This window comes from Apostichopus japonicus, chromosome 6, assembly GCF_037975245.1.
Source record: "Apostichopus japonicus isolate 1M-3 chromosome 6, ASM3797524v1, whole genome shotgun sequence".
NCBI classification, from domain to species: domain Eukaryota; kingdom Metazoa; phylum Echinodermata; class Holothuroidea; order Aspidochirotida; family Stichopodidae; genus Apostichopus; species Apostichopus japonicus.
Genome location: NC_092566.1, coordinates 8094125 through 8121341, shown reverse-complemented (window position 1 = coordinate 8121341; position 27217 = coordinate 8094125). Strand labels below are relative to the sequence as shown.

The following is a 27217-nucleotide window of genomic DNA, read 5'->3' as shown; positions in this document are numbered from 1 at the left end:
GGGCCAACAATTAATGTTGACATTACCAACAGGTAATGCTTGGGGTGAAAAGAAGTTACTCTAGTGAATCTGGTTGGAAGGGAAAAAGTGGTACATTAGTAATGGAGGATGAATGCAACTGTAACATGTGGCATATGGATATGGGTAAGGTTTTGACCAGTTCAATTGTATCGCACATTACTATTGATATGAGGAGAATAAATCAGTAGTAATATAAACATTAAAAAAATCACTGGAATAATAATTCATCTTTATTATGTAATTTGTAGTTAAATATGTATAAAAAAATATTATTGCTCATGTCTATATATCACCTTTAATGAAAATAGATTTATAGAGCTATATTTATTACAATGTATTGATATATTAATGTTTTATATCATGATAATGTTGATTTTTATCACATGATTATCGACATTAAGTTTATTCAGTTTGGCAAAGTAAGAAAATATGTACGGATGTTTGTGAAACAACGTAGAACTGTTTTTAATAATGTAGTAGCATGCAATACACCACATGCGTCTTCCAGCAGGCTACACCTAAGCGATTCTAACAATTCTGGAGGCCCTTCTATTTTCCTGGTCGTTGACTCCAGTAAAAGATACATAAAGCCTTTGAGAAAGAGAGATTTTTTCTCGCAGGTTCCCGTTTGTAATTTATTGCTAGGCGCAATCGTCACAGAATGTAATAAAATATTTAAGATTGCCCTCGGGGTTTGTAACTTCACCCGGCCACATTCGCGCACATTTACCTCAACAACAAAAAATGTCTGAGAAATGATTTGCTGTGCTTATGAAAACAGTCACTCTTCTTGGCTTTATTGACAGACTGTTTTGCTTGCCAAATTTTCAGAACTCACAGATTGACATAATTGCCGTAGATGCTCTCATCTATATTGGCCAGGGATTTGATAATAAGAAGAAGAAGAATCTCGAAAAAGCACTTGTGTTGCATTGCTCAACGGATGCAAAACACTCGACTTCATCATTGGGTCTATGTGATAGAGACAACTATGATGAATATTAACTAAAAATAAATTAATGAAAAAAAAATTATTAAACAGCCTCAAAAAATCTTTTTCCATTTTGAAGATGTCAAAGATTTTAATGTTCGTTCACACACAAGGCTGAACACTTGATGAAGTCTAATAAATGACTTCATCAAGTCTAAATATGACATCATCCAGCAACAACCGCTAAAGATGGTATTTGTGTTTTTGTCTCCTTTATAACTCAGACACATATTTATGAAGGAGAAGCAGAATGGATATTAGCCTGCATGGAAATATTTTTAAATTTTATTTTTTCATATTTTATTTTTTCATATTTTTAAATGATTCTATTCATTGTTTTTTTTTCATCCCTGCAGGTAGAAATGGATTTGGAGAGACTCCACGATCCGCTCTCCTTAAATCTGCCAATCAGACCCCCAAAGAAAGCAGAGGAATAACGGTGGATGTCCATTGGTTGGCTGCTTCTCTCTTGCAAAGTAGTAACCCGTTAATCACCATGGTGATTCATGAATATGCATCAGAATAATTACACATTGAATATTCACGAATATGTCCTATGTATATAATAATTAGTACATAATAATTAGTACAAATGAATCGGAAGAAAGTTTTTGCAATAACTTTGAGGTGGGTTGACTTGTTAAGAAAATTAGCTTGATTTTGCAATGCATTAAAAAAAAAATTAAAACTGCCTTTCTTCATTCTAGATAAAATTTGGTCTATGCTGAATAATGGGATTTCTGTGTTATGTTGTAGATTTTTTTTAAATTTTTTTCACTATAACCATTAGATTTTGCCCTTTCACAATGCTTCACAAATTCTTTCTGTTTTCATGAAAAGAGAGGAATATATCCCAATTTCCTTTAAATCTTGATATATGTATCATTTCTTTTCAAAGAAAGATAGAATGCATTGGACATTACTTTGTCATGATAATATGACCAAAAGCTCTGTAGGGTTACTGGGCCTGAAACAGTGGCAAAGCTAAGGGTATTGGTCGGGGGGGGGGGGGGCGAGAATGGTCTGTAGGGGCGCTTTTCGACACTATCTAAGCGGAGCGCCACCACAGGCTGGCGCGGAGCGTACAGAAAACTTTTGAGTAAAGGTACTCCCTAGATCGCCGGAAATGACCCTTTCCGGGCCTTGCTAATTTGCAGTTAAACGAAGAATAAATAGGTGTCATCGCCATTTGTCATCGCCATTAAATTAAAGACGCCGTTAGAGCATTTTGTCAGAAAATTACACCAACAAAATGTGACAAATGTCAATAGGTAGATGAGAGCGCAATAAAAAAGTCAATAATCGGGAATAAGTAAAAAGTGGTAAAAAGCTGAAAAGGGCGCCAGCAGTCCATATGAGTCCTTCAGGGGGGGCATCCGCTGGCCTGAAAATGGGATCAGTTTAATGCTCCATCCCATTATTATCATTCATATGTATGTGCGTGTGCTTAGTTTTCTTCCCGAGGAAACAAAGATCTCTAAAAAGACAGTAATGAGAGAAAATGGAAGTAGTTTTGTTTTATCTTGATAATTTGTTTGAAGCTGATACGATGTGTACAGCCCCTTATCTCCTCGGTGGTGGAATGGGGTAGGGTTGGTGGGGTGCGGGGCTGGGCTGGGCTGGAGGGAGGGAGTGAACATGAGACAATTTACATTAGTATGTAATCAAATAATCAAATCGTTCCGAAATGGATAAAATGTCAGCGAAAAATAAACAGAGAAGCAGCTGATAACCAGACCTTGATGAAAAAGCTCTGAAATTTATTTTTAATCACAAGTTTTGTGACCTGTGTGTAGTTGCTTTGATGAGTTTTGTTTCCATGGGGAATTACAAATGGAGCAATTGTGTTTTTTTTTTGCTTTCCTTTTTGTTTTTGTACAAGTGTATGGATGTTTTTGTATGAATGCATAATCAATTAGCCATCTTTGGCAGGGATAATGCTAGTTAGTTAGGCACGAATTAATGCATAAATGAATAAATACGGTGTAAGTGTGGTCAGGGGTGGGTGCTTGTGCTTATAAGTGAGTATTTCTTTCCTCTTTTTGTCTCACTATTTTCTACCCTTACCTGTTTTCTCACTTCTGCTGCACTTTCTCCATCTACCTGGTCCAGAAATAAATACTTTTACCAATTTTGGTCACATTGCAAACCCCCTCCAAATTCTTGACATTTCAGCACTGTAGCTGTACAACTTATAAGCCCCCTTCCAGACTTTCAAGTTATGGATTGCTCATGGAGAAGCACACAAAAATAGTTGTCTGTGATCTCATTAACTTCCATAATAAAGGTTTCTTGCTATTACAACAGCGTCCAAAAATCATCAAACGAAATATTCTAAAAATACTGTTTAACTGAATTGCCCTTCAATATACTTAGTCTTAATATTTGCTCTTAGCAGGAATATATTGAATTTTGAAATGTTATGGGACACCCTTTCTCCATTTTTTTTTTGTATTAATTTTTTTTTTTTATCGGAGTGTTAATGGAACAGAAATATTATTCACCTTTGTTAACTCTCAATGATTGTCTAATCTTATAATCCTTGAATATTTTAGTACTGTATAACAATCTTAACTTACACTTTGAGGATATTAGCTTTAAGGGTGTGAGAAATAAAAACAAACAAAAAAGATTGGTGTTTGGTTTGTAAGAATTGGATTAAATAGGGATATATAACTATTTCAAAAGATTCACTTTAAAATTAACTGTTTTGTTTGCTTTACTAATTCATTTTTCACTTTTCTCTGCATTTTGTTCTGGGAAGGAGATGTGGAAGGGGGCGAGGGGAGGAAGGGGGGTGTCTCTTACTGTTTAGAGAGGTTTTCATGAAAAAAATGACAGAATAAATTTGGAAGAGCAAGTACCAATAACCTGAAGCTCAGTTGCACAGGTTTCTTCTCACTTTACTGGACTCAAAAGTTTCAATTTATGACTTCTGGAATCATTCATCTCAAAATCAAGCAAGAAGGGCATAATGTTCGTTTAGCTCGTGCTTGATCACAGATAGCACTGTTAGTAAATGTGGATTTATCATCAATTAATTTTAAATTGCTTCTGGTCGCCAATCATTTAGGTAATGGGCTTTTAATTTATCTCTCTGCTACCGCTCTATATAAGGATATGTAGTAAAATATTTCTCCCTGGAAGGAAAGTTTATAAATTCTACCAACCAAAAATTATAATTACCTTGGTTTTACTGCACTTTCAAATAGTTAATACAATTTCTACTGATTAGACATGCTGTGTCACTGTTTCTCGCTCTTGGAGAAAAAAATATGCTCAAATCTGTGCGAATTATATCTGGGTTTTTTTCATATGCGTGTTTTATAGCATTTTCTAATGTAAAAGTGCATTTTAGTATGTACCGGTGTTTAATTTTCTTTTTTAATACATAAAATGAGAAGTGAAATCAATTTTGATGTTTAAAGGTTATTCATGAAGCGGACATTATTTCTCCCAAGTCTCAACCTTCTGACTTTGACGGGACTGGTGATTAGTCTTTTGTTTTACTTAATTAGTCAAGAGTAACAAAAGAATTCTTATTACATTTTCCTGTTTCCGTGGTAACAGAAAGAGTAATCGTGCTCATATCTGTGTGTTCATTATACAACTGAAATTTTGTGCTATGTTCTCAGCACTAATGGTCTGTTCTCAGGAAGTTCTGGAAATAGTTAAACAGCTTAATCCAAGGTTTATTATTTATTGCATGATGGGAGTTTGCCTATGAGATCATAGGCGTAGGAGCCTAATTTGATTTGGGGGGGCTGTAACGACTTGCCCGAAAAATATAACCAAAATTTTTCACGCGCTACGCGCGCGCTCAACATTGTAATGTGCATATCATATAGACATTCATCGGTTATTACGGAAATCATATGCAAAAAACCGATAAATGCCTACATGCACAAAAGGATGTTGAACGCGCGCGAAGCGTGCGAAAAATTTTGGTGATATTTTCCGTGTTATTACCCTTCCATATTGGTTATAATTATTGGGGAAGTCGTTACAATCATAATATCAGTTTAATCATTGAAAAAACACATTGCAAATTATTCTTCTTTCAGTAGGTGCCCGAAAAATTATCACCATATTGCCCGAATTTTCACCAAAACAAACTGAAAAACACACTACAAATTTTTCTTCTTTCAGTAGGTGCCCGAAAAATTATCACCATATTGCCCGAATTTTCACCAAAACAAACTGAAAAACACACTACAAATTTTTCTTCTTTCAGTAGGTGCCCGAAAAATTATCACCATATTGCCCGAATTTTCACCAAAACAAATTGAAAAACACACTGCAAATTTTTCTTCTTTCAGTAGGTGCCCGAAAAATTATCACCATATTGCCCGAATTTTCACCAAAATTTTGGTTGGGGGGGCTGCAGCCCCCCCGCCTCCTACGCCTATGTATGAGATGCAAAAGTGCATTAAAATAATTTAAATTTGTGAAGAAAACAAAACCCTTGAATTTTTCCACGGCATGATGATCAAGGTATAACAAACAATATTGGATTACAGGGACATTTTGGCAGCCATTTTGGCGGCCATGTCTGACCACAACGTGCTCGATTGAAACCTAATGAAACTTTGACTACAGCTACATTTCCTGATGATATTTATGATGATATATGTCCAACTTGGTTTTACTTTCACTCTTTATGAGTACTGAGGGGATTTTGCATGATAATCGGACATTGTACTTAAAAGAGCTGGAGTCATGTGCAGGTTGTTGGTAGTCATTCTGTATGCAAACCTTCGTTACAGCCTACCTGTAAATTATTTTTTATCAGGGAACTACTCCCAGGTATTACCACCTGTAACAATCCTCATTTAATTAAGAGGTTTTGTTTTTTGTTTTGAGGATGCAAGATGTTGGTTTCCAGCAGATAATTCTAGCCTCATTGTTTGGCTTTGTGCAAAATGCACCAATATATCAAATACATCAAATCAGAATTATTGTGTTAATACTTTAAACCCTCAAATATCAAGATTTTGGCACTTGAGGTATTAATGAGATGTGAACCATTTTGGATCCCAAAATTGTATGAAACCCAGACAGTGTGAGTTTAAAAAAAAAAAAATGTATTTAATGAAGTGGATTCACTTATGTTGATTGTAGACTGAATCGGAAGTTATATATCATATGATGTCCTAATTTTAACCTATTGATGGTCATTTAGCCTGCATTATAACCAGGCTAAGAGCTACTATAAGCACAGGGCAAGCCCAACGTCGATGCTGTTGCCAACGTTTCAAATATGAATATGCATATATCCCAGTATATTCACCAATCCAACCACCCATTGGTTGCTAATAGAGATGTATTGCATATTTCAGGTTTGTGTTGTGTACACCTATTACTGGGTAGATGCATGTTCAGTTTGCATGGACCAATCCCATTGGTCTATGTTAATGTTTTAAATGACCTTGCATCCAATTACAAGTGGGAATCAAGTAATTTTGTGGTGGATGGTTTGCCCACAGTTGGGAAAATAAAAATAAGGGTGCATATTGATTGACACAAGCGTATGAAAACAGGAGTGTATGAAATAGGACAAATTTATTAAGGATCCAAAATTGTGATTTTAAGGATTTATTTCAACGAGTTCTCTGTGCAATTAATTAATTAGATGCAGACAAATTCAAGTTCACATTGCTAACAGTTTTTGAGTATTACAATAGATTGAAACTGAGATTGAAAAAAAAAAATACAAATTGACTGTTTCGTATTTATTCAGTGTCTTCGTTTCAAGATGCTAACAGTTAACACAGATTAAACCTTAAGGGATGATAATCGCAAGACTTCATACAATAAATGCCTATCAATTATCTAGTTTTTGTTTCAGTTATAGCTACATGTTTTTAATCCATACCCATGTAATCCATGCCGTGGATGGTCTGAGTTAATCTCAGGCAGTGCAGAGTGTTGAATTATCAGATCCCCGACATAGGATTATGTAAGGTTAGCATATAAGTGGGGGGAGGGGGCTAAGTTGAAAGGTACCCACTCTGGATTGTAGGGAAAATGATTGTGATGGGAACCTGAACGAGTTCAAAAGCACACTCTAGCACCCTCTGTAAACACAAAACATCCCGCCTGAAATCGACAATCCCTGTCCATGTTTTCCAATGTTTATCAATGTTTTATCTTCCCAAAAATCTGGAGATTTTTATGATCATTTTAATTAGACCTGGAAGCCCACGTACGATAGGAAAAAATATAGGACATGTCTGGGTAATTCAGATGTACCATAACCCTAGGCTCATGCACCTCTCCCCTCCAATAATTATTACTACAGTTGTTTTTATAAATGGAGTAGCCCCACCCCCCCCCCCCCCCCCGGGGCACTGCTCTCTGACTCCTAAATTAGCAATTGTAGAACAGTCCTCATTTTGGTTACCCTAGTTAACTAAAGATTTTGCAATCAGTTAGGATTGACTTTTCTTGACATTTTGTGTCGATGGGTTAAAAGTTATTTTGACAAAATGTAGCAGAGTAGATTAAAATATTCATTACAACAACTATTAAAATTAAAAATTAAAATTACAACAACTATTAAAATTGTTAAAGAAGATCAGAGTATTGTTTAGCTTCCATGTTTTTATTGATCGCTACAGATGTAGAAATGTAATAAACAACAAATGAGATTTATGATAAATGACAGGCAAAAATGACTTGATGAAGTTGAATAGATGGAGACAAATATAAAATATTTTACAAGGAAAGATAAAAAACAGCAAACATAACTCTTTATTGGCATGAATGTTCTTTCGGAGCTTAGAAGCAGAAATTATCTGGAAAATTTCCAAACCAACAAAACACAAATGTCGATCAAAGATTTGGAGGAACCTTGTTTTCAATTCAATTGTTTTATTTGAAGACTTTTCTGGGTTTTCTTGTTGTAATTTGATGGCTTCCTTGCTTGAGTATATTCAGTTTGGTCATTAACAAAACAAATTAGGCAGTGAACACCCTAGAAAGTAGGGGGAAAAAGTATAAGGTACGTAAAATAAACTCAAACTATTCAAAAAATTGTTATGTAAAGAAGTAATTTTGTTACTAAACTTTAATGTACAAGGCCTCCTTATCTCTAGCTACCCCATTAAGGTTCTGTTAATTAAAAGTAATATCAACAACATGTTCCTCCATCAGTACCCTTTCAATTCCAGGCCTTGCCCTGCCACCCTTCCTCCCCCCCCCCCCCACTCCTCTGTGGCACATTCTTTCTTCACTAGGAGACTATTAACTAACAGAAATGATTTTGTCTTGTACTTAAGAGCAAAAGTTAATGTCTTATGTACAGAAACTGTGTATAGTCGTTTTATAATTCTTGCAAGGCACAGTCTGATAAAATAATCATCGTTTGAAGCCAATAATAGAAACAAAAGAAAATTTAATATTCAAAGACAAAGAAAAAAAAAGGCTAGCACCTCTAAATCAACTGCATATGAACTTTTTTAACTGAAGATATATGTAAAACATGCACTCACTTCTACAGTAAAAGAATAGCAGACACTGCTAGATAAATCAAATGCCTGAACGAAACGCAAACAGAAACAAACGCATTTACAAAAGAACCTACCAGAGAATGCAAGAAATGTCTCTTTTCCGGTCCTTTAAAGGGTGTGAAGACTCGCGCAAAAAGAAATGTCTAATGCCGGTAATCTGACCTAGTTTCAAATGAGGTGTAACAGAAGTGTTAGACACCACCATCAATCCCGGAAAATACACACACAGCTTGCTACCGTCGGTAATTAGACACTAGGGTACAGTCAGTACAATACAGCTACGGCCAATTCCCACAGCACAGTGGACAAACGATACAGTGATGGACATCTCAGGTCCAGCTAAAGATAACAAGGTATCACGTTTCATTACTGTCTACAATTTGTAGCGACACGAACAAAACGCCACCTGCAAGCAATGGAAAGTTAACTTTTTCAGATGACCGCACGCGGTTTGGGGCGAGTCTTCAATGCTTTTAAGGAAACAGCTTTAATATAACTACTGAGTATTAAATAACATAAAATATGTGTTTTTTTGCTTTACATTTGTTTTCTTCTCAAATTTATAACACCACTAAAAAAGGATCAAATGCTGATAACGTCAGCCTGTAAAGTGCCTCCAGACATTCAGTGATATCTTTCCACAACTTCTACGGAAAATCAAACGGGTACTAGTCGTTCTAACAGCGTCGATTCATACGAGGTAATTTCTATGAAAGTATACAATTGTAAAGATCCATGTTACGAAAAATAATCGTAACTTCACTACTAAGCCCAAAAAATAACTTGTTCGTTAATCTAGCTTTATTTTAAACTAGTCATAAAGTATATTTAATGAATATTGAAAGTGTCCCCTATCCAATCTGTCTTCTCCAGGAAAGCATCTAATTCTCCCCTCCCTGCTGTCAACAGCGTGCCCCTGCCCCCCCCCCTTCCCTCCCCTACACCCTTCATTAAGCATAAAACAACTCCTTTCATCATTGCTAGCATGAGTAATGACTGGAATGCACTTTTTATTGAAAGTTGAAACTGTGAACAGTTTCTTCCCTCCTATTTAAGGTCGCACACACACATTGACCTTTGTGTTACTTCTGACTTGAGTCAAGTAAACAAAGAACGGCTAATAACACAGCTGGACCTGCTCCTGATGGAAGTCACTATCTATACCTCTCTCTGTCCCTTACCCTTTCTCTTACATACCTGTCTAAAACAGCTTAACACCATCAGTAACGTGATATTCAAGCAACTTTTATTAAAACAACAAACAACAGCAATTAAAACATCTCTCCCTGAGAAAACCTAATATTGGCTACTTAAACTTTCTTTAAACTTTGCAACAAAACGTAAAAATAGTAATTAAAGCAAAAACAAAGGACAAATAAACAAAAACAAACCGTGGGTACATAATATTTTTTTTGGGAGGGGGGTATATAATGATGATTTGCTTGCAGCATTTCTAAAAACTTAAAAACTAAATCAATGAATTTAATCTCTTTTTAGGCAACAAAACAAAAGACCATAAAACTTTCCCTAAAAAAGCTTTTAATTCTTCTGTAAACTGTCCTTAAAAAAAAAAGAATTTAACTAAATATCTTAGAAAATGTGTTTTGCAAAAATAAAAACAGCAACAATGTAGAAGTAAACAAAACAAGAGCAACAAATGAATACTAAAAGTGACTAAGACAAGATTTGTGCATAAGAAATATGATCATTTAGGACACACTTTTACTATAAAATTCGCCAATCACACCCGTGCTCATCTAATTTTCAAGCCATACGTTTAACCGCATACAAATCATCATGCTCTAGTCATGTGTTGTTCGGAGCACCTACAGATTGGTATAGAACCATTAAACCTTACCTACGAACCACCAAAAGGGGTTGGGGGGAATCAACCATTTTATTCACTGATAAGGATTTAACAGTATAGAAGTTTTGTTCCAAAATGTTTCAATATCTAGAGAGAACAGTCTTCCTTATCGACACATACATACCATGTTTACAAGCAGGTCTCACATACACACAGACACTCAAACAGCAAAGGAATCAAATATGATTTGGAAGACATTACTCATAAACCTTCTAATTTCCCCAATCTTGGTTTCCTCTTGTCTGCTCACATCCATCCAAACAGCCTCACTCATTAATAATTGCATAGACACAATTTCAGATCCTTAATACCCCTGATAGCAGCGGGAGGCAACTATATGCAGGAAATAGTTGAGGAAAACTTTAGGGACAAAAAAACACAAAGGAAAATGCTTTTGTACACATTTCCCTTAGAGCTTTCAGTATTTTATGATGAAAAAACACTAAAACAGAATTGCATGAACCTCTAAAGTGCCATGATGCCAAATGCAAAGAGTAGTAAAATATTCTGTCGTATGCAAAAACTCTTTTGGTAAAGAGATCTGGATTTGCTCTACCCATTTCTCTCTAAAGACACCAATGGACATCATTTTTCACTTGAGACAGGATATTATTGACATTTGCCACTTGATAATCATATTTCAAGGGTAGAGGACTTGCCAACGTGGAGTTAATCCTATCCACAAATATCCACAAATGGTCTTATTCGTAGACAATCAAGCCACTTGGATGATGGACTAATCCACTTTCTTGAGTATCAACATCGAAACACATTTACTCATTCCACAATCGAGGTGACTCCTAACTCAAAAGCAACGAGTGATCAAAGAAACATTTATCGTTCCATTCTTGTCGCAGACGGACAACCATCGGTCGATTCCTCCTGAAAGTTTTCTTTGGTGGGTAACATAACAGTTTCTTCTGTAAAATCTTTACACCTTCATGTGGGTTCTGATTACCATCTCACTTTTTCTCACAGGAAAAACAGCCTATCTGATAATATTTGGTCAGCGTCTTTGCCCAGATTTCCACCGACAAGGTAAGCTAGCTTGTGCGCATACTGACATGGGGCTGGTACCCTGACCGTCCCTGGCCAGTTGTAGTACAGATGTGTGAGCTTATAGGCCAATCTGCAGGAGGTGGAAGGAGAAGGGAATAACGTTAAAAGCAGTGGTAAAGTAGTAATATAGAAAGAATAAGGTTTGTTTGGATAACATCAAGACATCTTGACATGGACAGCTGGGTGAGCTAAAGACCTCCATTAATCTTAGGGGCTGAGGACCGACTGGCAATACACTAATATTCCAAACAATTACTCTTGAAGACTTTCATTCTGTCCTGGTGATGAGGGTTGAAAATCACCCCCCCCCCATTTTTAAGTTCCTCACAGAGAGCAGCTAAAGTATAATGGGGGGGGGGGGTAAAGATGGGTTGGATGTAGAGGTCCTGGAGCGGAAGGTGGGAGGACAGATAGACAATAGGCTTCTCCGACTATAAGGTAGGAACTATTGAGAATCCCATACCTTTGGTGATGATCAGGTTTGAACTGGGTGGAATTGTAGACGATGACGTAGTGGGTGGGTGAGACGGTACCCTGTCGCACGTGTTGGGATACCAGGAAAAAGTCGTGCCAGTTTCGTCTGGTGATGGTATGGTCCACGACCACCCCCGGCATGGGGTTCTCCAGGTTCTCCCTACCTGGTCTGTCGTTCTGCAATGAGCAAACAATAGGTACATCTTATGCGTCACACAGAGAGCAACAATACAAAACACAGTGAACTTTGAAAGAATGAAATAGTTTGATTTCAATGTGCATTTTGATGTAAATGTGAAAAATAAAATGCCTAAACAAATTTGGAACATCAAATTAAGTTTCGAATATGAAACGTGTGATGTTTTAGTCCATTATCGGCCAGAAACATGATTCCATAGTTTTTGTTGCAGTTTAGCAAAGCCTAATGAATTACACATATCACAATGATATCTTACAACTAGCTACATAACCACTCTTCAGTAACAAATATCCTGAATCTACAATTTCCAGAAATTTCCATGCATCCCCATGTCGGAGACTCCATCATCATACAACAATTGAAATTATTTTTCTGAGACCAACTTTCCATCACAAAACTCTACGAGATCCACAAGCATGGGCCCTTCTAGGCAGCGACAGAATCATAATTGAGTTTAATTCACTTCAATACAGCATTTTTATAATATCTCCTATTTAGCTTCCGAACCGGCAAGAACAGTTTCGATACCTGGGAGTGACACTGGGACTATTGTTCGAGACTACCGGCTACCGACCTGCAACCTCCCAGCCCACATTCCCCGCGCCCCCGCACCCATAGTACATTAAATGTCTAATAATCCGTTCTCCCCACTCACCAGGACATGGAAGAGCCTTGTGTTTATCCTCTTCTGCACCCCCCCCAGCCTACAGACCCCCCTGGCACCCCCGCACACATATCCCATTAAATGTCTAATAATCCATTCTCCCCACTCACCAGGACATGGAAGAGCCTCGTGTTTATCCTCTTCTGCACCACGATTATTGCCATACTGGGGTGGTAGTCATCAAAGTAGGCGAAACATTCCGACAGCTGCTCCTTCTCGTAGGTCGCCACCATCGAGAGCTGACCGTCCCCGACGCCGTCACGGTAAATCACGATCTTCTCTGGCAGACAGTGGTTGACCTGCCGTGTGGACAGAATGTTTTACAATGAATAAAGGCAACATGCTGTTGTTGTGGGATTATATGAGGGAGGATGAAATCATAAAGTGAATTATCAGAAGTCAATGGATTAGATTTAAATCCTCTCCCCCTTCCAAAAAGGTAACTTGATGTCAGAGGTACAATAAAATGTTGGCCTACCTCGTGGTATTTCCTCAGGCTCGCTGTCATGCACACCTTGAGACCATCAATCAGTTCCTGTCCATGTTGTTGAAAGCAGGTTCTGGAATACCATCTTGTTAATGTACTACAAAGGGAAGGGGGGGTAAACAAATTAAAATTGGAAGATTCCCAAGTACACACTTTTATTAGAAACAACACAAGAGGACCCTAGGACCACATTTGTCACTAACTGACATCAGTGAGGTGAAAAACCAAGCACCTGTAGGTCATAACTAAGTCTGACTGGTAATACTTTTTCTCTTTTTCAAAGGTTGTATTTTTCAGTTCCAAAAATTAGGAAAGGAAAATATTCACATATGGATGTTAAGGGCTGCTTAAAGAGAGGAAAAAATGTTGATATTAAAAAGTATCGGTGGTCATTTCTTTCTGGTAGCATATCAAATTATATGCAATTATGAATGATTCTAGATGCTGGATCAGGGTCTGTGTCCCAAATTGTCACATATTTAGGTTATGAAAACCCACATCGTTTCCTAAAGAGGAGAAATTTTGTTGAAGCAACGTTACAGATGGTTCACAAGTTGTTAGATATTGAGTTGTTGAAGAATATTGAGTTGTTGAAGAATATTGTTGTTGAAGAGTTGTTGAACAACAAGTTGTTGAAATAATATTGTCAGTAGAACCACACTACAGAGTTACTCTTAATTTTTAGTCCCCCTCAATTTACTCAAGACTGCAGCGATCGTAAGGTCACCAAAGAGTGCAATGGCTGTGTGGAGAAGCCATGCTAAAATCTATTCCAACATCATTGTATTAAGTTTATCAACTGTAGATGTCGTGGCATGAAACCCGACTTGACTGGGAAATTCAACAAACTAGCCGGCTCACCTGTTCATACTGGCAACGAATGCACCGATGGAAGGTCGATTTCTCTCGTGGTACACATCAATGCCGGCCACCATAAGTCCTTTCTGTAAAAAAGGTAAAATACAAAAAGTGAGTATCCAGAGATTTTTGACTGCGAGCGACTAAAATGATGAAATTGAGCTTCGCTCTAAATCTTTGTTTGTTATCAACCAAGAAAATCGAGCAAACATTCCTGTCAAAGTGAAAACTGCAAAGAAACGAATGGAGTTTTAAAGGGCAGAAAAAGGATATTGACTGGAATGGGTTTCACACCTGTGGCGTCATGTAATGTGATGGCAGCTATCAACTGAGTGATCCAGTCCCTTTTACTTGGTGTCTAACTTAAAGAGCGTGGTGGGAAATGGGCTAAGACGTCGGACTCGTGATCCAAGGATTGCTGGTTCCATTCCTTGGGCAAGATGCTTTATCTCACTTGCCTCTTTCCACCCAGGGGTTAAATGGGGTACCTGTGAGGAAACTGTCCTTGGGCCCGGTATATAACTGCAGCCGACCGGAGGAATTGGCTCTGGGACAGGTCATTGTTGACCAGGGGTATTATAACGTCTGTAAAAGCGCTTTGAAACCTATCGCTGGTATAAAGCGCTACATAAATCAAACATTATTATTATTATTATTTTTATTATTATCCTCTATGAACAATTTCTTCGCTCTGGGTTGCCAGTCAGAAGACACAATACCCTTCTCTGACATACAAACTAAGACAAAGACGAACTCTTCACATCAAATTTCTAGACAAATGAAGTATTATTTCAGCAACAACAAATCAATTTCATCTTTCCCCACGCCCACTTACCAGTGGAATGTTTAATGCCCAGAGTTCACCCCCCATCTTGCAGTTCAGCTGTAGGGCTATCTTCTGGGTAACACTTCTTAATTTCTGTTTCTGTGAAATGGTTCTGCTGATGATAGCCTATGGAGAGATACAAAAAACATTCATTCAAAAATCATGTCTCAAAGACTTGGGTACCATTGGCAGTTTCCCGTTTACAAGTTTTGAACCTCACCCCCCCCCATCCCACCTGACCCTATTGTTCAAACTTTTGTTCCAACAGAGAAATGATTTGAACTAAAACTGCTCATCAACTGAGATGAATAACTTTAAGTGAAAATAAAGTTTGAGCTGATTGGATCCAACTGACACAAGCAGGTGACTAAACAAAATTCCTTCCAGAATTGAAACAACAACCTCTTTTCAGTTTCACGCCTTTGCCTCCCTCGAGGTCCCACCTCAACGGTGAGATGCTAGTTGTCTCGTTTGTGATTGGTAACGAGGACGTGTATGTCTAACTTGTCATGATTTTGTTCTTACCTGGGATGGAATGGGTGCCTCGATACAACAGAGTTTCTTGAAAGCGCTGTACCTGTCATCTCTCGAGGTAGGGAAGATGGCCACAACCATTTGAAGCTGTCAATGGAAAATGATAAAACCGATGGAACGTTGTTTTATTCCCTAATATTTTTTATTCTTTTTTTATTTTTGTATGTTTAAATGACAAAACCTGGTTTCGTCAAATGAACACAAAATGAGCAACTGGGCAATAATTATGTTTGCAACCTGTTTTGATCATCAAATTTAACTAAGATTTAGTACTTAATGGTTAAATATTATTTTTTTTTATTATTATTATTATGTTTTATAGCGTCACTATTTCCGAGTCCTGATAGGATACATGTTTGGTTGAGCCAAACAAATTTAATTAATTCTTTGAGCAGAACAGTACATTTCTGTATATCATGACATCTTTCTCTTACAGATACCCCCATCTGGTGTTCCCCTCATTCCAACCTGAAGGTCGATACGATCTCAATTCTTGGCCAGGTAGGTCTGTGTCCTGTCATTATGTATGATACAGAGGAACATTTGTCCAATACAGATATTCCCTACCCCCCCATCCTTCTCACCCTCCCCCCCCCCTTCCAAAGGGCTCTGATCTGGTATTCCAGCATTTCTTACCTGAGGGTTGATGGTATTTCTGATCTTGGTCAGGTAGGTCTGTGTCCTGTCATCCTGTATGGTACAGATTATCGGTTGTCCAACATGGATTCCCATCTTAGGACAGACCTCTTTCATGCAGTTGATAAAGTCTGACGCCCTCGGCTGATCCCGCTTCGTGAAGATCACCAACCAGTTCTGGAGATCCACCTTTAAGGAACCAACAAACATCCGACATTACATAGAGTGATGAAGATCACCAACCAGTACTGCAGATCAGCATTCAAGGAACCAAACAAACATCCAACATTACAAAGAGTAAATACAACTAAAATAATATCCGAAGTGTGTAATGCAAGCTGCAGATCCACCCTTTAGTAACTAACAAACATCCAAACATACTGCAAGCTCACATACTGTGATCTTAACATAATCTTTAATGTGGATATTTTTCTTATGTGAAACTTGTTAACTTTGAGCTTGCGTACCAGATACGTAAAAGTTCCTCAGAGAAAAAGGCCTACAGTAGCTCATTTTGTGAAATCTATAAACGGTATACACTCACGGGAGTAATGACAGAGTTTCTGGAGAGTTCTCTCCCCCAATCGGCCTCGGCTGATGCTATGATGGAATCGTGTTTGAACAAGATCTTCTCAGAAGGGAGTTGCCTAGCTTTTAGCTGAAAAGGAGAAAAAAAATATGCAGAGCAAATTAAATCTCATATCTCATGGCATAATATTACATAAGATACTACATAATACTATATAACACTGCATAATACTTCATAATACTACATATGCAGAGCATATTAAATCTCATATCCCACGGCATAACATTACATAAAATACTACATAATACTATATAACACTGTCTAATACTTCATAATGATACATAAAAGCGGTGTACAAATTGGCATCAGATATTTGAAACATCAATTAATCACTGAAAAGCAAAGTAAGCTACAGTTGAAATGCTCATAGGTAAGGTTAAAAGTAGGTCAAGTTTTCTCAAGTCTTAACAATATGGCTCTTGTCACTTCTACTTTGTTAACAATCACAACAGGAAATATTAACTGTTCTCCGATGAATGATACAAGCCACACAAACTCTTATTTTCTTCTTATACAAAACTTATGAATAAGTAATCAGGAATTCCAAAGCCAAATTCCATACAAACGTGGAGAATTTGTATAAAAATCTACAAAAATCAAAGCAGGGAATTTGTTCATAAACCTTAGCTTGACATGATACGGAACTCTTTACAACTGAATGTTTGTGCGAAAATATCAAAAACTTCAGTGATTACAGTTGCCTGCTTCCACCAAGGATAGAAGGCCAACCTTTGAGAATAATTTGCTTCACGATACTGGTCATCCCTGTTTTAATTGATACATAGCCCATATCCTTCCTTTCTACCGAAAGTAAAAAAAAAATATATAAATATATTTTCCTCACCTGCAAAATGCCTTTGTCAAGTACGAGACCCCAATCTGCGAGTTCCTGGGTCGCCTCTTGACTGGACGAGACATTCTCGATGAATTTCCTGAACGACAGATGCCTCTGATTAGGAGTGACCCTGGTGTGCATCGCAAGGTCCTGGGAATCGGAGGGATAGAGAATGTTGCTTACAGCATATTCATGCTCTCACAATTACAAACCTATGCACTGTACATTCACAGTACGTAAAGTTTACCAAAATATTGCCTGAAAACATTCTAAAACAGAAATTCACTAAAATCAATTCTAACATCCAATAACAAAGCTTGGTTCCAACAGTATTCCTCAGTTCGTGTGGAACTGACCAATGGGAAGGAGATAACATGGTTACCTTTAAAGGCTGAAGGAGCCTTTCATATCCTCAGAAGTGAGGAATGTCCTTTTCCCTTTTCCTTTTTTTTTTGTTTCTTAACTTGTAACAGCTCAAATAAGCAAAAGAGGCAAATAAGAACTATGAACTTTACTTGAAAAGATAAAAGAGATTTTTGGCAAGAACAGGATTGGAAACCAAGAAATTTCATGATTTTAAACTTGACTGGCACGTTGAGAAACCCATCGACTGATGAAAGATGGGAAGAACGGGTAGAGGGAAAGGGACCGCTGCTCACACCTATGACCTCCTAGTAACCTCTCTTGACAAGCTCACTCAATGGGTATAACAAGCAGTTACTCCTATCTCTGTCTCTGATTAATTCTTCATTTTGAAGGGTTTCTGTTTGCTTCAAGAAATCCAAACCGTAAATTTTTCTACCTACCTTCATCACCTTGAAATCCTCTCTCATCTTGTCAGTGAGTCCCGTACGACTACACAGCTCAGGCACTAGGTGGATGGGGGTTATCTCCTGCAGGGAGAAATGGAGAAGAAAAAAAGGTTCATCTTCATCCATTGTCATAACAACAGGAATATTACAGGAGGGTTTATTATCCTCATGATGTCTTTGACTGTGTCTTGCTCCATTTGTTAATGCATGCATGCAAGCTCATTTACGACAGCAACAACAACAATAACACTAATAATAACAACAACAGTATCATTTACAATAACAATGATATTGATAGTAACAGCATTAACATATCCAAGATTTTTAACTTGGTAATAAAATAGCTTCTGAAATTGCTCTGTTCTAAGTAATATTAGAAGAGTGAAATGCAGGAGGGGTTGGTGCAGCAGACTAGAAGGGTGAAATGCAGGCTGGGTTGGGTGCAGCAGTTAGATTAGAAGGGTGATATACAGGAGGGGTTGGGTGCAGTAGGGAGACTACAAGGGTGACATGCAGGTGGGGTTGGGTGCAGCACGGAGACTACAAGGGTGACATGCAGGAGGGCTTGGGTGTAGTAGGGAGACTGGTGACATGCAGGAAGGGTTTGGTGCAGCAGGGAGACTAGAAGGGTGACATGCAGGAGGGGTTGGGTGCAACACAGAGACTAGAAGGGTGACTAGGAGACTACACCCACCAGGCATTTCACATCTTTTACAAATTTAGAATCATATTGAAATCATGAGGCATTCCTATTTTGCTTTTGCATCAAGATTAATTTGGTGCTGCAAACTCGCCAAACTCCCTCTCAATTGTTGGTTTGTTGTAGTATGTGTGTAAACGAGATGGGGACCTACCTCATCAGGCTGTCTCTTCTTTGGCCAATTAACCAGAAGAGGTTGCTTGCCATCGCTAATATCAATGTCATAATTCCTCCTGTATGAGTAAACAAAAAAAAGAAATTGAACAGGAAAGCCATCAGGTTTTGGTGGTTCCTTGCCAAGTTTTGTATGAGAACATTTAATGTGACACTGCAATATATTTACATGTTTTGACCTCAAACGACCTTTGACCTCCACAGATAACAACGGCATTCTTGATCCTCACTAAGGTGAATCTTCACACTGAATTTGAATTTGGTACTAAGCTTTAACGTTTGACGACGTATAAAAACACGAACAAGGAATCGGACAGCTGTGAAAAGTTAACACCCAAAACTTCTAGGAAAAGTAAATTTCTAAATGCATAGTAAGTAAACTAGCTTGTGGATATACTATAGGTTTTACCTAATTAATGATCTTTTTCCATTTAGAAGACCATTTCTGAAGGCTACAAAGCAACCAAACATTTCGCATGGACGAGGAATGAAGACGAAATCTCTCTAACCCTAAGGAATTGGCTGCTAAAAGTTACCAGCGTTTACTTAAGCATACATAACAGAGGTAACAAAGTTCCACTTCATTTTCCATTGCCAAGATACTAATGTGCTTACTTGTAATATTCCTGGTAGGACAGCGTCTCGCCTTTCCGCAGAGTGAATGTACTCTGAGGATTCAGGTCCCAGTTGATGTCGTCTACCCGGTAAGTTTGGTTGTTGTACCGGGTCAGGACTACGCATCCCACCAGCTCCCGGACACATTCATCCTTGTAGTTGTTCTTGTTACTTTGCATGTTTTTGAAAATGTTAGACCTTCAGAAGGATAAAAGTGAAACCAATAATCAAAATAAAGAGGGGAAAAAAAAAACAGCAATATCTTGAGAGATTATTCCTTTGTCAGCACATGAGTTGGTCTATTGATAAAGACACCTCAAGGGCTGCATCAGTGGAGCACACTAGAATATCCAAATATGCTTCACTTAAAATGGCGGAATGGACAGGTCCAAAGGTGAGCAACTTTTAGCAAGAATTGCTCACCATTTTTCTGCTTATTTTGACAAAGGCTACCTACCTATGACACAAAATGAAAATATCCAAATTGGTCCGAAACAAAAACCGCAGCCATCGAAAGTAGAATGTTTTCACCAAATGAACTTTCGTAATTCCATTCAAACTTTGTAAACCTTGTCGACCAGACACACATTATCAAATAATAGTATTTATCACATGCATACATCAATTTGTCAATTACAAACTAAAATTCCTTCAATAAAACTTCTCTAGCAAAGCTAACAAACTGCACTGCGGTGTAATTTGCAAAGGTAGGCCGTAAGATAAACGTGACCTGCTGAGATGAATCATGATGATCATAATCGGCATGGAAGGCATTTATTTGTACGATTGCTCGTGGGCGTCGGAAAAAGCAGAATGGGTAATAACCTCGCACACACTGAATCACATTGGAAGCATGAGAGATCAGACTCTCCTTACACAAAGACTTATAGAAGTTATCCATAGTAGAAGTTATCTGTTTTGAGTTTGATTTATTTCCACATAATATAAATACAATGGTGAATAGTTAATATACAAGGAGGTGGAGGAGGACTGAAGAAGCAGAGCTTTTACGAGCAGTCCCCCTTTACAAAACAGAAACAAAAGAATACAAAGGATGAGTAAAAGGAAGAAGAAAAGAACAAAGAAAAAAACAAGAAAGAAAGAAAGAATCCCTGCTTAATGACAAATGATTAATGATAAATGATTTCGGATACATGATTTGACTTACATCGTATCTAGGATGGTTTCATAGTTGAGGACCTTGTGGGAGACGTCGCACTGTAGCATGAGACCCCCGGAAAACTCCTGGATCGCAGTGATGTATCCAGGCCAAACTTCTAGTCTAGAAAGAAGCAGTTTACAGATTATTATTATTGTAACGTCTCCAACAAACAACGAGACGAACAGCAAAGCTGCAACCTAATCAGTACTGCTTGAAAAGACCCAGCTGGAAAGCCAATACATACACACAGGAAAAAAAGTTTGATGGTAGTCCGGTGGTCCGAGATGTCCAAATTTCTCTTCTGACTACCAAAATCTGCTCCGGACGGTTATCCAGTGGAGTCCAACAGTTGTTAACATCAAATTCAGATTGCAACTATATTACCACAGACAGGTAAAATGATAACATTGTTACTCCCCCCCCCCCCCCCAAACACAGAAACGCTGGTGGGCTATTCACCAACATACACATCTCTCTCAAAGTGTACATATCGGTCATTGCTATCTTCTTCGTACAACCAAGTTTGCTATTTGCTATTTGGACAACAAGAGTGTAGGGTATGGTTGTCCGAGGGACGACCATGAAAAATCCTTCAAAAATTTGCCCTGCCGACGATAGCAAATATATTTATTTACCTGTGTTGTGGAATTGGTATGCGTAACTTTGGCTGGTAGTAGTGGCGTCCGACCTGCTGCATCTGTAGGATTCTCATTATCCTGTGGAAAACAATTACCATTGAACATTTGAGATGTCTTTTATTTCAGTCTAACGCCATTCAAATGCAAACGAGCAAATACAAGCCTTTGTAAGTATTCTTTAAAGGGAAAAAAAAGGGTATACCGTTTGAAGATAACGTTATAGAGATGGGTACAGCTCTCGGGTTCCAAGGTTTTTACCAACTGCACCTTGACTGTGATTTCAGCTTCGTCTGTAGGTCTTATCGATGTGAACACTGTTACCTGAAAATAAGTCGAGACAAACAATTTGTTGAATAACCTCATTGACAGCAGAGACGGATATCCTCGTGAACAAAGAACTGATTGTTTAAAAAATGTGGCGTGGCAAAACTTGTGGTCTTTGAAACTATCTCTCTATACAGATCACGTTCACATGGATACAACTTCTCACCTTTGTGATCAGAGCACTAGGAAATAGCGAATTGCAGTCGGTGCCCATTCCTTTTGTCTTACTGCCTTTCAAAATCATCCATTACTTAATAAACTTGATCACTAAATCCATTATCAAAACAAAAACCGGGACTCAAAAGTTGTCCGATACTGCAGCAATATTTGCGTCAGAAAACAGCTATTATAAAGCTGCGGGAAACATTCAGAGGATCTAGACCGTATATATTTCAAACATTTGAAAATTGCCCTCGGCACCCTTTTGGAAGCTGAATATTTGCTAAATAAATGATGCCTTGGCAATTCCATGCCACTCCAAGGTAATTACTAATTTCTAAGTTGCAATAATTAAACAAGTTTGCCTCTCTGAAACCTTAACTTGGGCCCTGTTCACATGATGTGACTGGAAACTGTGAAAAATGTGTAATCAAGAGGCAGAATGCAGTGTATTGGTTTTGACAACATAGATTAAAAATAAACAAGACCACAACCCTCAATAACAAGCAACTTAAAGGAGGGGAAGGTGCAAGGTTGTATGTAACATAGGGACATGGGAGGGGATAAGGTCAAAGAAGACTTAAAAATTTTTTTTTTTTTTTTAAAAAGTACATATAAATCAAAGAAAATTCCTCGAGAGGCAGGGCAGGGAAGAAGGTTGGAAAACCTCTTAGAAAGGGACAGGTAAATATTGGTTAGTTCAAAGCAATATCTGGTGGACAACAATAATAGAGTCTTACTTTCTGTTCCAGCTGGATGGGAAGATACAGGATTGAACCATCAAAGGCTCGGACTTTACCGATGACATCCGAATGCTCAAAGAGAAGTCGTCTCCTCATGCCTTTGGAGTCGATCTCCGGTTCGTAGAATATGGCGTACTGCCAAACTGCTTTGTTCTTACATCGGATTGGAATGTAATTAGCCGATATAGATACCCTGTTGGAACAGGAAGGTGGAAACGAGTCATACGTTAGATTTTTAAAATTCAGAAACACCTGTATTTTGGATGGTTGCTTGTTGTGTCTGTCATCTCCAGCCATCTCAACAAACTTGTGAATAACTCAAAACATGTTGATAGCTTGCTATATATTAATTTGAAGACAGAAACTTTCAAAGCTACACAAAGTTGCTGGTTTCATCATACAAATTTGTCCATATAAGCAAGGACAATAAACATGGCTAAGTTGTTGCTCGACCAAAGACTCCTGGGGTAGATGAAAACAAGAAATAAAGCACAAAACAAATCTTTTAAATGATAGGCCTAACATATTTGTAAGGTATTCAACTATTTCACAAACTTTGCTAATTTTAATTCAATGATACTTTATTTACACATTGAAAATCTTCATTGATGCCCAAAAATCTGCTAAAAAAAAACAAATAAAGTAATTATCGTGACTCCTGCATCAACTTTAATGTTCAAGCATTTGACTGCCAATCCTCAACGCACTTTCCCACTCTGAGAATATCACTTGTGTAATTTAGCACACCTCCTCTGTGCCAGCAAATAATCCAGAGAGTCTGAACACACTGATATTTAGCTCACTAAGTTTGGACGTTGGACAACAAACAACAACAAACAAACAACAACAAAAGAGAAACAATAGTCAAGTTTGGATTATGGATCCCATGTGAGTGCAATGAAAAGTTTTTAAAATATTTTTTATCTTTCCCTTTTTGAGAGAGCTCCATCAATTGTGACCAGTAGGACCTTGTAGTTAGATTGATGAAACATTCCAATGAGACATGGCTTGCTCAACACCAACCATAGCTGAGAAATCAAAGTATGTGTGTATAGTTCTGGTCTCTTTCAAGCTTCAAAATGCAAACAAAATCCTATATATAGGCTTGCTTAATGTAAATTTTATACTTACTCTCTGCCTGCAGTTCCCCTCTCCTGTTTTTGAAAGCTAATCCCCTTCACGCGCTCTGAGAGTTCCTCAGATACCCTAGGAGGACTAAACCTGGCATCCCCACCTGGACCTACTTTAGGTGCCTCTGGGGACCTACTCTGCTGGGTGGTGTCTGACGGAGGAGAAGGAGTCTTCCTTGGTTCTTGTTTGGTCTTTGTTTCACCTTTACCAGGCTGCTGAAGACTAGTAAGGGCTCCAAGTCCACGACCGAACCCGAGCACTTTAGGAGCTTCAGCTTTGGGTTCTGTAAGATCAAAGTGACACAAAATAGAAAAAGACTTTTACTTAAAGTTAAAAACCAAAAAATATATAAAATTTTACAATGGTCCTAGGGGTAAAGAATAGCCAATATGGGAGGAAAATTGATAAATAAGTATTGAATGAAGAATTGTCAGAAAAGTCCTGAATTCAATTTGAATTGCCACATTTCCAAGTTTATGGCATTTTGTAAAAGAAGAATATTTTGTTATAAAAAAGCAGTCAGTACTATGTGATCTTTGATAAATTCTATAGTTCATGGGATGAAGAAAATAAGTTACACTTCATGCGTACTCTCATAAATTGTCTCATAGTTCCAATTTTGGATTTCAAATAAATTTAGCACAAGTTTATACAGATTCACATCAATTGCAAAAAAATAATAATAATACTAATAATATTTGATGCAGAGAATAACTTGAGAATGCCAGGTGAAGTCAATGTAATGTCTTAACATATTATAGCACAACAGGACTCATGCAGATGAACTTATACCCCACTCATGCTTACCCTCTTTGCTCAGAGGTGCAAATCCTCGACCAAAGGATAATCCTGTAGGTGGAGGTTTCTTGGGGATTGTTTCAGCACCCTGCTGTTGGCCACCATTTTTACCACCATTTTGACCACCATTTGAAGAACTTCCAGGCTTCCTTGGTGGTTCCTCTAACAACTTCAGAAGGGCAGCACCACGACCACCCCTGCCAAAGCCAGACATTTACTCTGTAGAATTAAGTTAATCGTGTCAAATTTTAGGCATCATATCAAGAATATTGATTTAACAAATTGTGCACGCAGTTGGGGATGCACATAACATGTCATCTACATAAATTAATTGTGCCTTATACTTTCATAGCCTGTGTGTTTCATAGCTTCAATACAAGAATTTCACTTAAAATGTACCTTTCATACTTCAAATATGCCATATGTATTCTGAGCATTACAGTCCATTGAAGTTAATGGATATGTCTCAGTGATGACAGATTGATAAGACCAATGAATTCTCTGCATTTTTTTTTTTTTTAAAACTCTTTCAAAATGATGTTTCTAACACCTTAAATCCATTACAAGTTGGAACATCCTCACAAAAATCCCTTTGAACTGCACTGCTCACAGTCCCACTATTCCTGACTTCAGTCCATTTACAATTACAGCTTTTAAATAGCTCCTCTAATTCCTTAAATTCACACACTTATCGCAAACAAACAAAATATCTTCACTCGACACTGAATTAAAATTACATCCTAGCCCGAAACCTCAAACTCAATCCACATATTACACTCGTCATAGCTGACTAAACGCTCAGGCACAACCATATCGAGTACACTAAGGCACAGAAAATGCGTAAAAACAGAATAACGATTAACTCACAATGAGCAACTTAGGCTCAACAGAGACTTCACACAGGACGATAGGATACACTGACGCTACTGACCTAAAATGTACAGACAACACTGAAACATAAAAACAAACAAAAACTGCACAGCATGAACACAGGAACAGACAATGAATAACTCCATGGTTACAAACACGACTACAAGTACAAGTATTTTGATGCAAAATCTCCCAGATATGAACGAATCTAAAGAGCTCCAAAAAGTATGTGTGTACACTTCAACGACCATTGACCATGTCAACAAACATTGACGATAATATACTCATAGGCTACAGCAGATTGAAGTAGCTCTAACCCATGTCTTGCTTTTACTCTTTAGGCATATATACCTAGGCTTTAGGACATAGTGTAGCATACGTTGGAAACACCTGTGTTTTCTGTACTGTTTTGCGGACGTACTACTTGTGTGTTCAACCGTCACCTGGACCCACTCTACAGTTAGGCCTTTACCTTGGTAGGTGAATGTGACACAATATTGCTCTAGCCTAATTAGCATTATGGCCCACGAACTATTATTATCAATTTCAAATTGGGCCTAACGTAACATCAACTTCGAAAAATCAAGAGAACGTTAACCTACTTCGTAACAAACTAGTCTCTGACACGATAAATTTCTTCGCGCAATCGATAACCTCCAAACTTCAGACTTAGGTCCTGAGTTTTGAAATGGCATTCGCGAGTCACCGCGGCTTGGAAACCTAAATTTCGCCAGTCAAAGTATACAGTTGCTTCACCAATTGCATGAGGTAAATAGGGGGAGACATTGATATTTGTTCTTGCCTATACATTGCGAATACCTTTCACAATTTCTGTGTTCTTGATTTATGAGTGGAGCATTTGGATTTTATAGCAGAATCAGTGTCGTAGCCAAGGGGGGGGGGGGGGGGCGTGGGGGAGACAGCCCCCCATGAAAGCTTGTCTCCCCCAGTCGCCCTCCCACTGGGAATTTGGGTATCGAAAAAAAATTACATGTGCGAAAAATATATCATTGGTCTGAATGGTCTCGAATCTCCATGAACAACCCTCCGACCGCGGACCGGCAGTAGGCTATATATAGTTGCTGAAAAACCGACGTGACATAGCCCATAGGCCTGGTTTTCACTTCTGGTACGTACCCTGATGCTCTTAAAACCGCTAAAAAACCAACTTTTCAAGAAAGGAGACATACTATCGCTGAGAATCAGTTTATCGCCCTAATAATGTTTCAGACGCAATCTTTGATGTCAGTTTGACATATAGTTCGTTAGGACATTTTGGGACATCGTTCCTGTAGGCCTATATCTGAGGCCCTGGGGTCATTCCTTGACCGACTTGATGCAATATAATGTGCCCATTTCGAAGTAAATTTATTCACAGATTGTTAGTTGTCATGGGTTCGAACAAATGAGGGGTACTCTATCCTGAAACATAGGGCAAAATGGGGGTGGGGTTTCCAGTTCGCCGCATCATTTGTCAACTTCCACTGGGTTCTAATGTTCATGTCAATTGGAATCACTAATAACAGAAATAATCCACCAA

The 27217-nt window shown here is 38.0% G+C and overlaps 2 protein-coding genes across 3 annotated transcripts in view; one reads left to right on the top strand and one right to left on the bottom strand.

Moving 5' to 3' along the window:
- LOC139968873 (calcium uniporter protein, mitochondrial-like) overlaps positions 1-8049 on the top strand; it is a 36472-nt gene extending 28423 nt beyond the window's left edge. Inside the window, exon 8 of the mRNA XM_071973471.1 lies at positions 1369-8049. Within this exon, the coding sequence (XP_071829572.1) occupies positions 1369-1449 (81 nt within the window). The 3' untranslated portion in view covers positions 1450-8049. The remainder of the gene's footprint in view (positions 1-1368) is intronic.
- On the bottom strand, positions 7596-26440 carry LOC139968869 (piwi-like protein 1). 2 transcript variants are annotated; one of them, XM_071973461.1, is made up of 21 exons: positions 26280-26440; positions 25675-25757; positions 24817-25026; positions 24010-24292; positions 22876-23071; positions 21855-21973; positions 21650-21730; positions 21021-21134; positions 19853-20050; positions 19218-19296; positions 18358-18444; positions 17561-17701; positions 16672-16785; positions 16128-16316; positions 15483-15578; positions 14967-15083; positions 14135-14217; positions 13265-13370; positions 12897-13085; positions 11913-12100; positions 7596-11519 (listed from the first exon to the last, which is right to left on the bottom strand). In XM_071973461.1, exons 3-21 carry the CDS (start codon positions 25019-25021, stop codon positions 11363-11365), a joined length of 2742 nt encoding a protein of 913 aa, XP_071829562.1. In that variant the 5' UTR covers positions 25022-25026; positions 25675-25757; positions 26280-26440; the 3' UTR covers positions 7596-11362. The 2 variants fall into 2 exon arrangements, with proteins under 2 accessions (XP_071829562.1, XP_071829561.1); XM_071973460.1 differs by lacking the exon at positions 25675-25757.
- Between the last annotated feature and the right edge of the window lie 777 nt (positions 26441-27217).

Coding starts and splice junctions, on each gene's coding strand:
- LOC139968869 (XM_071973461.1), bottom strand. CDS start 25,021: ATGTCTGGCTTTGGCAGGGGTGGTCGTGGTGCTGCCCTTCTGAAGTTG. Junction 24,293..24,816: donor TGCACCTCTGAGCAAAGAGG/GTAAGCATGAGT, acceptor TTGATCTTACAG/AACCCAAAGCTGAAGCTCCT. Junction 21,135..21,649: donor ATACCAATTCCACAACACAG/GTAAATAAATAT, acceptor GCTTCTTTCTAG/ACTAGAAGTTTGGCCTGGAT.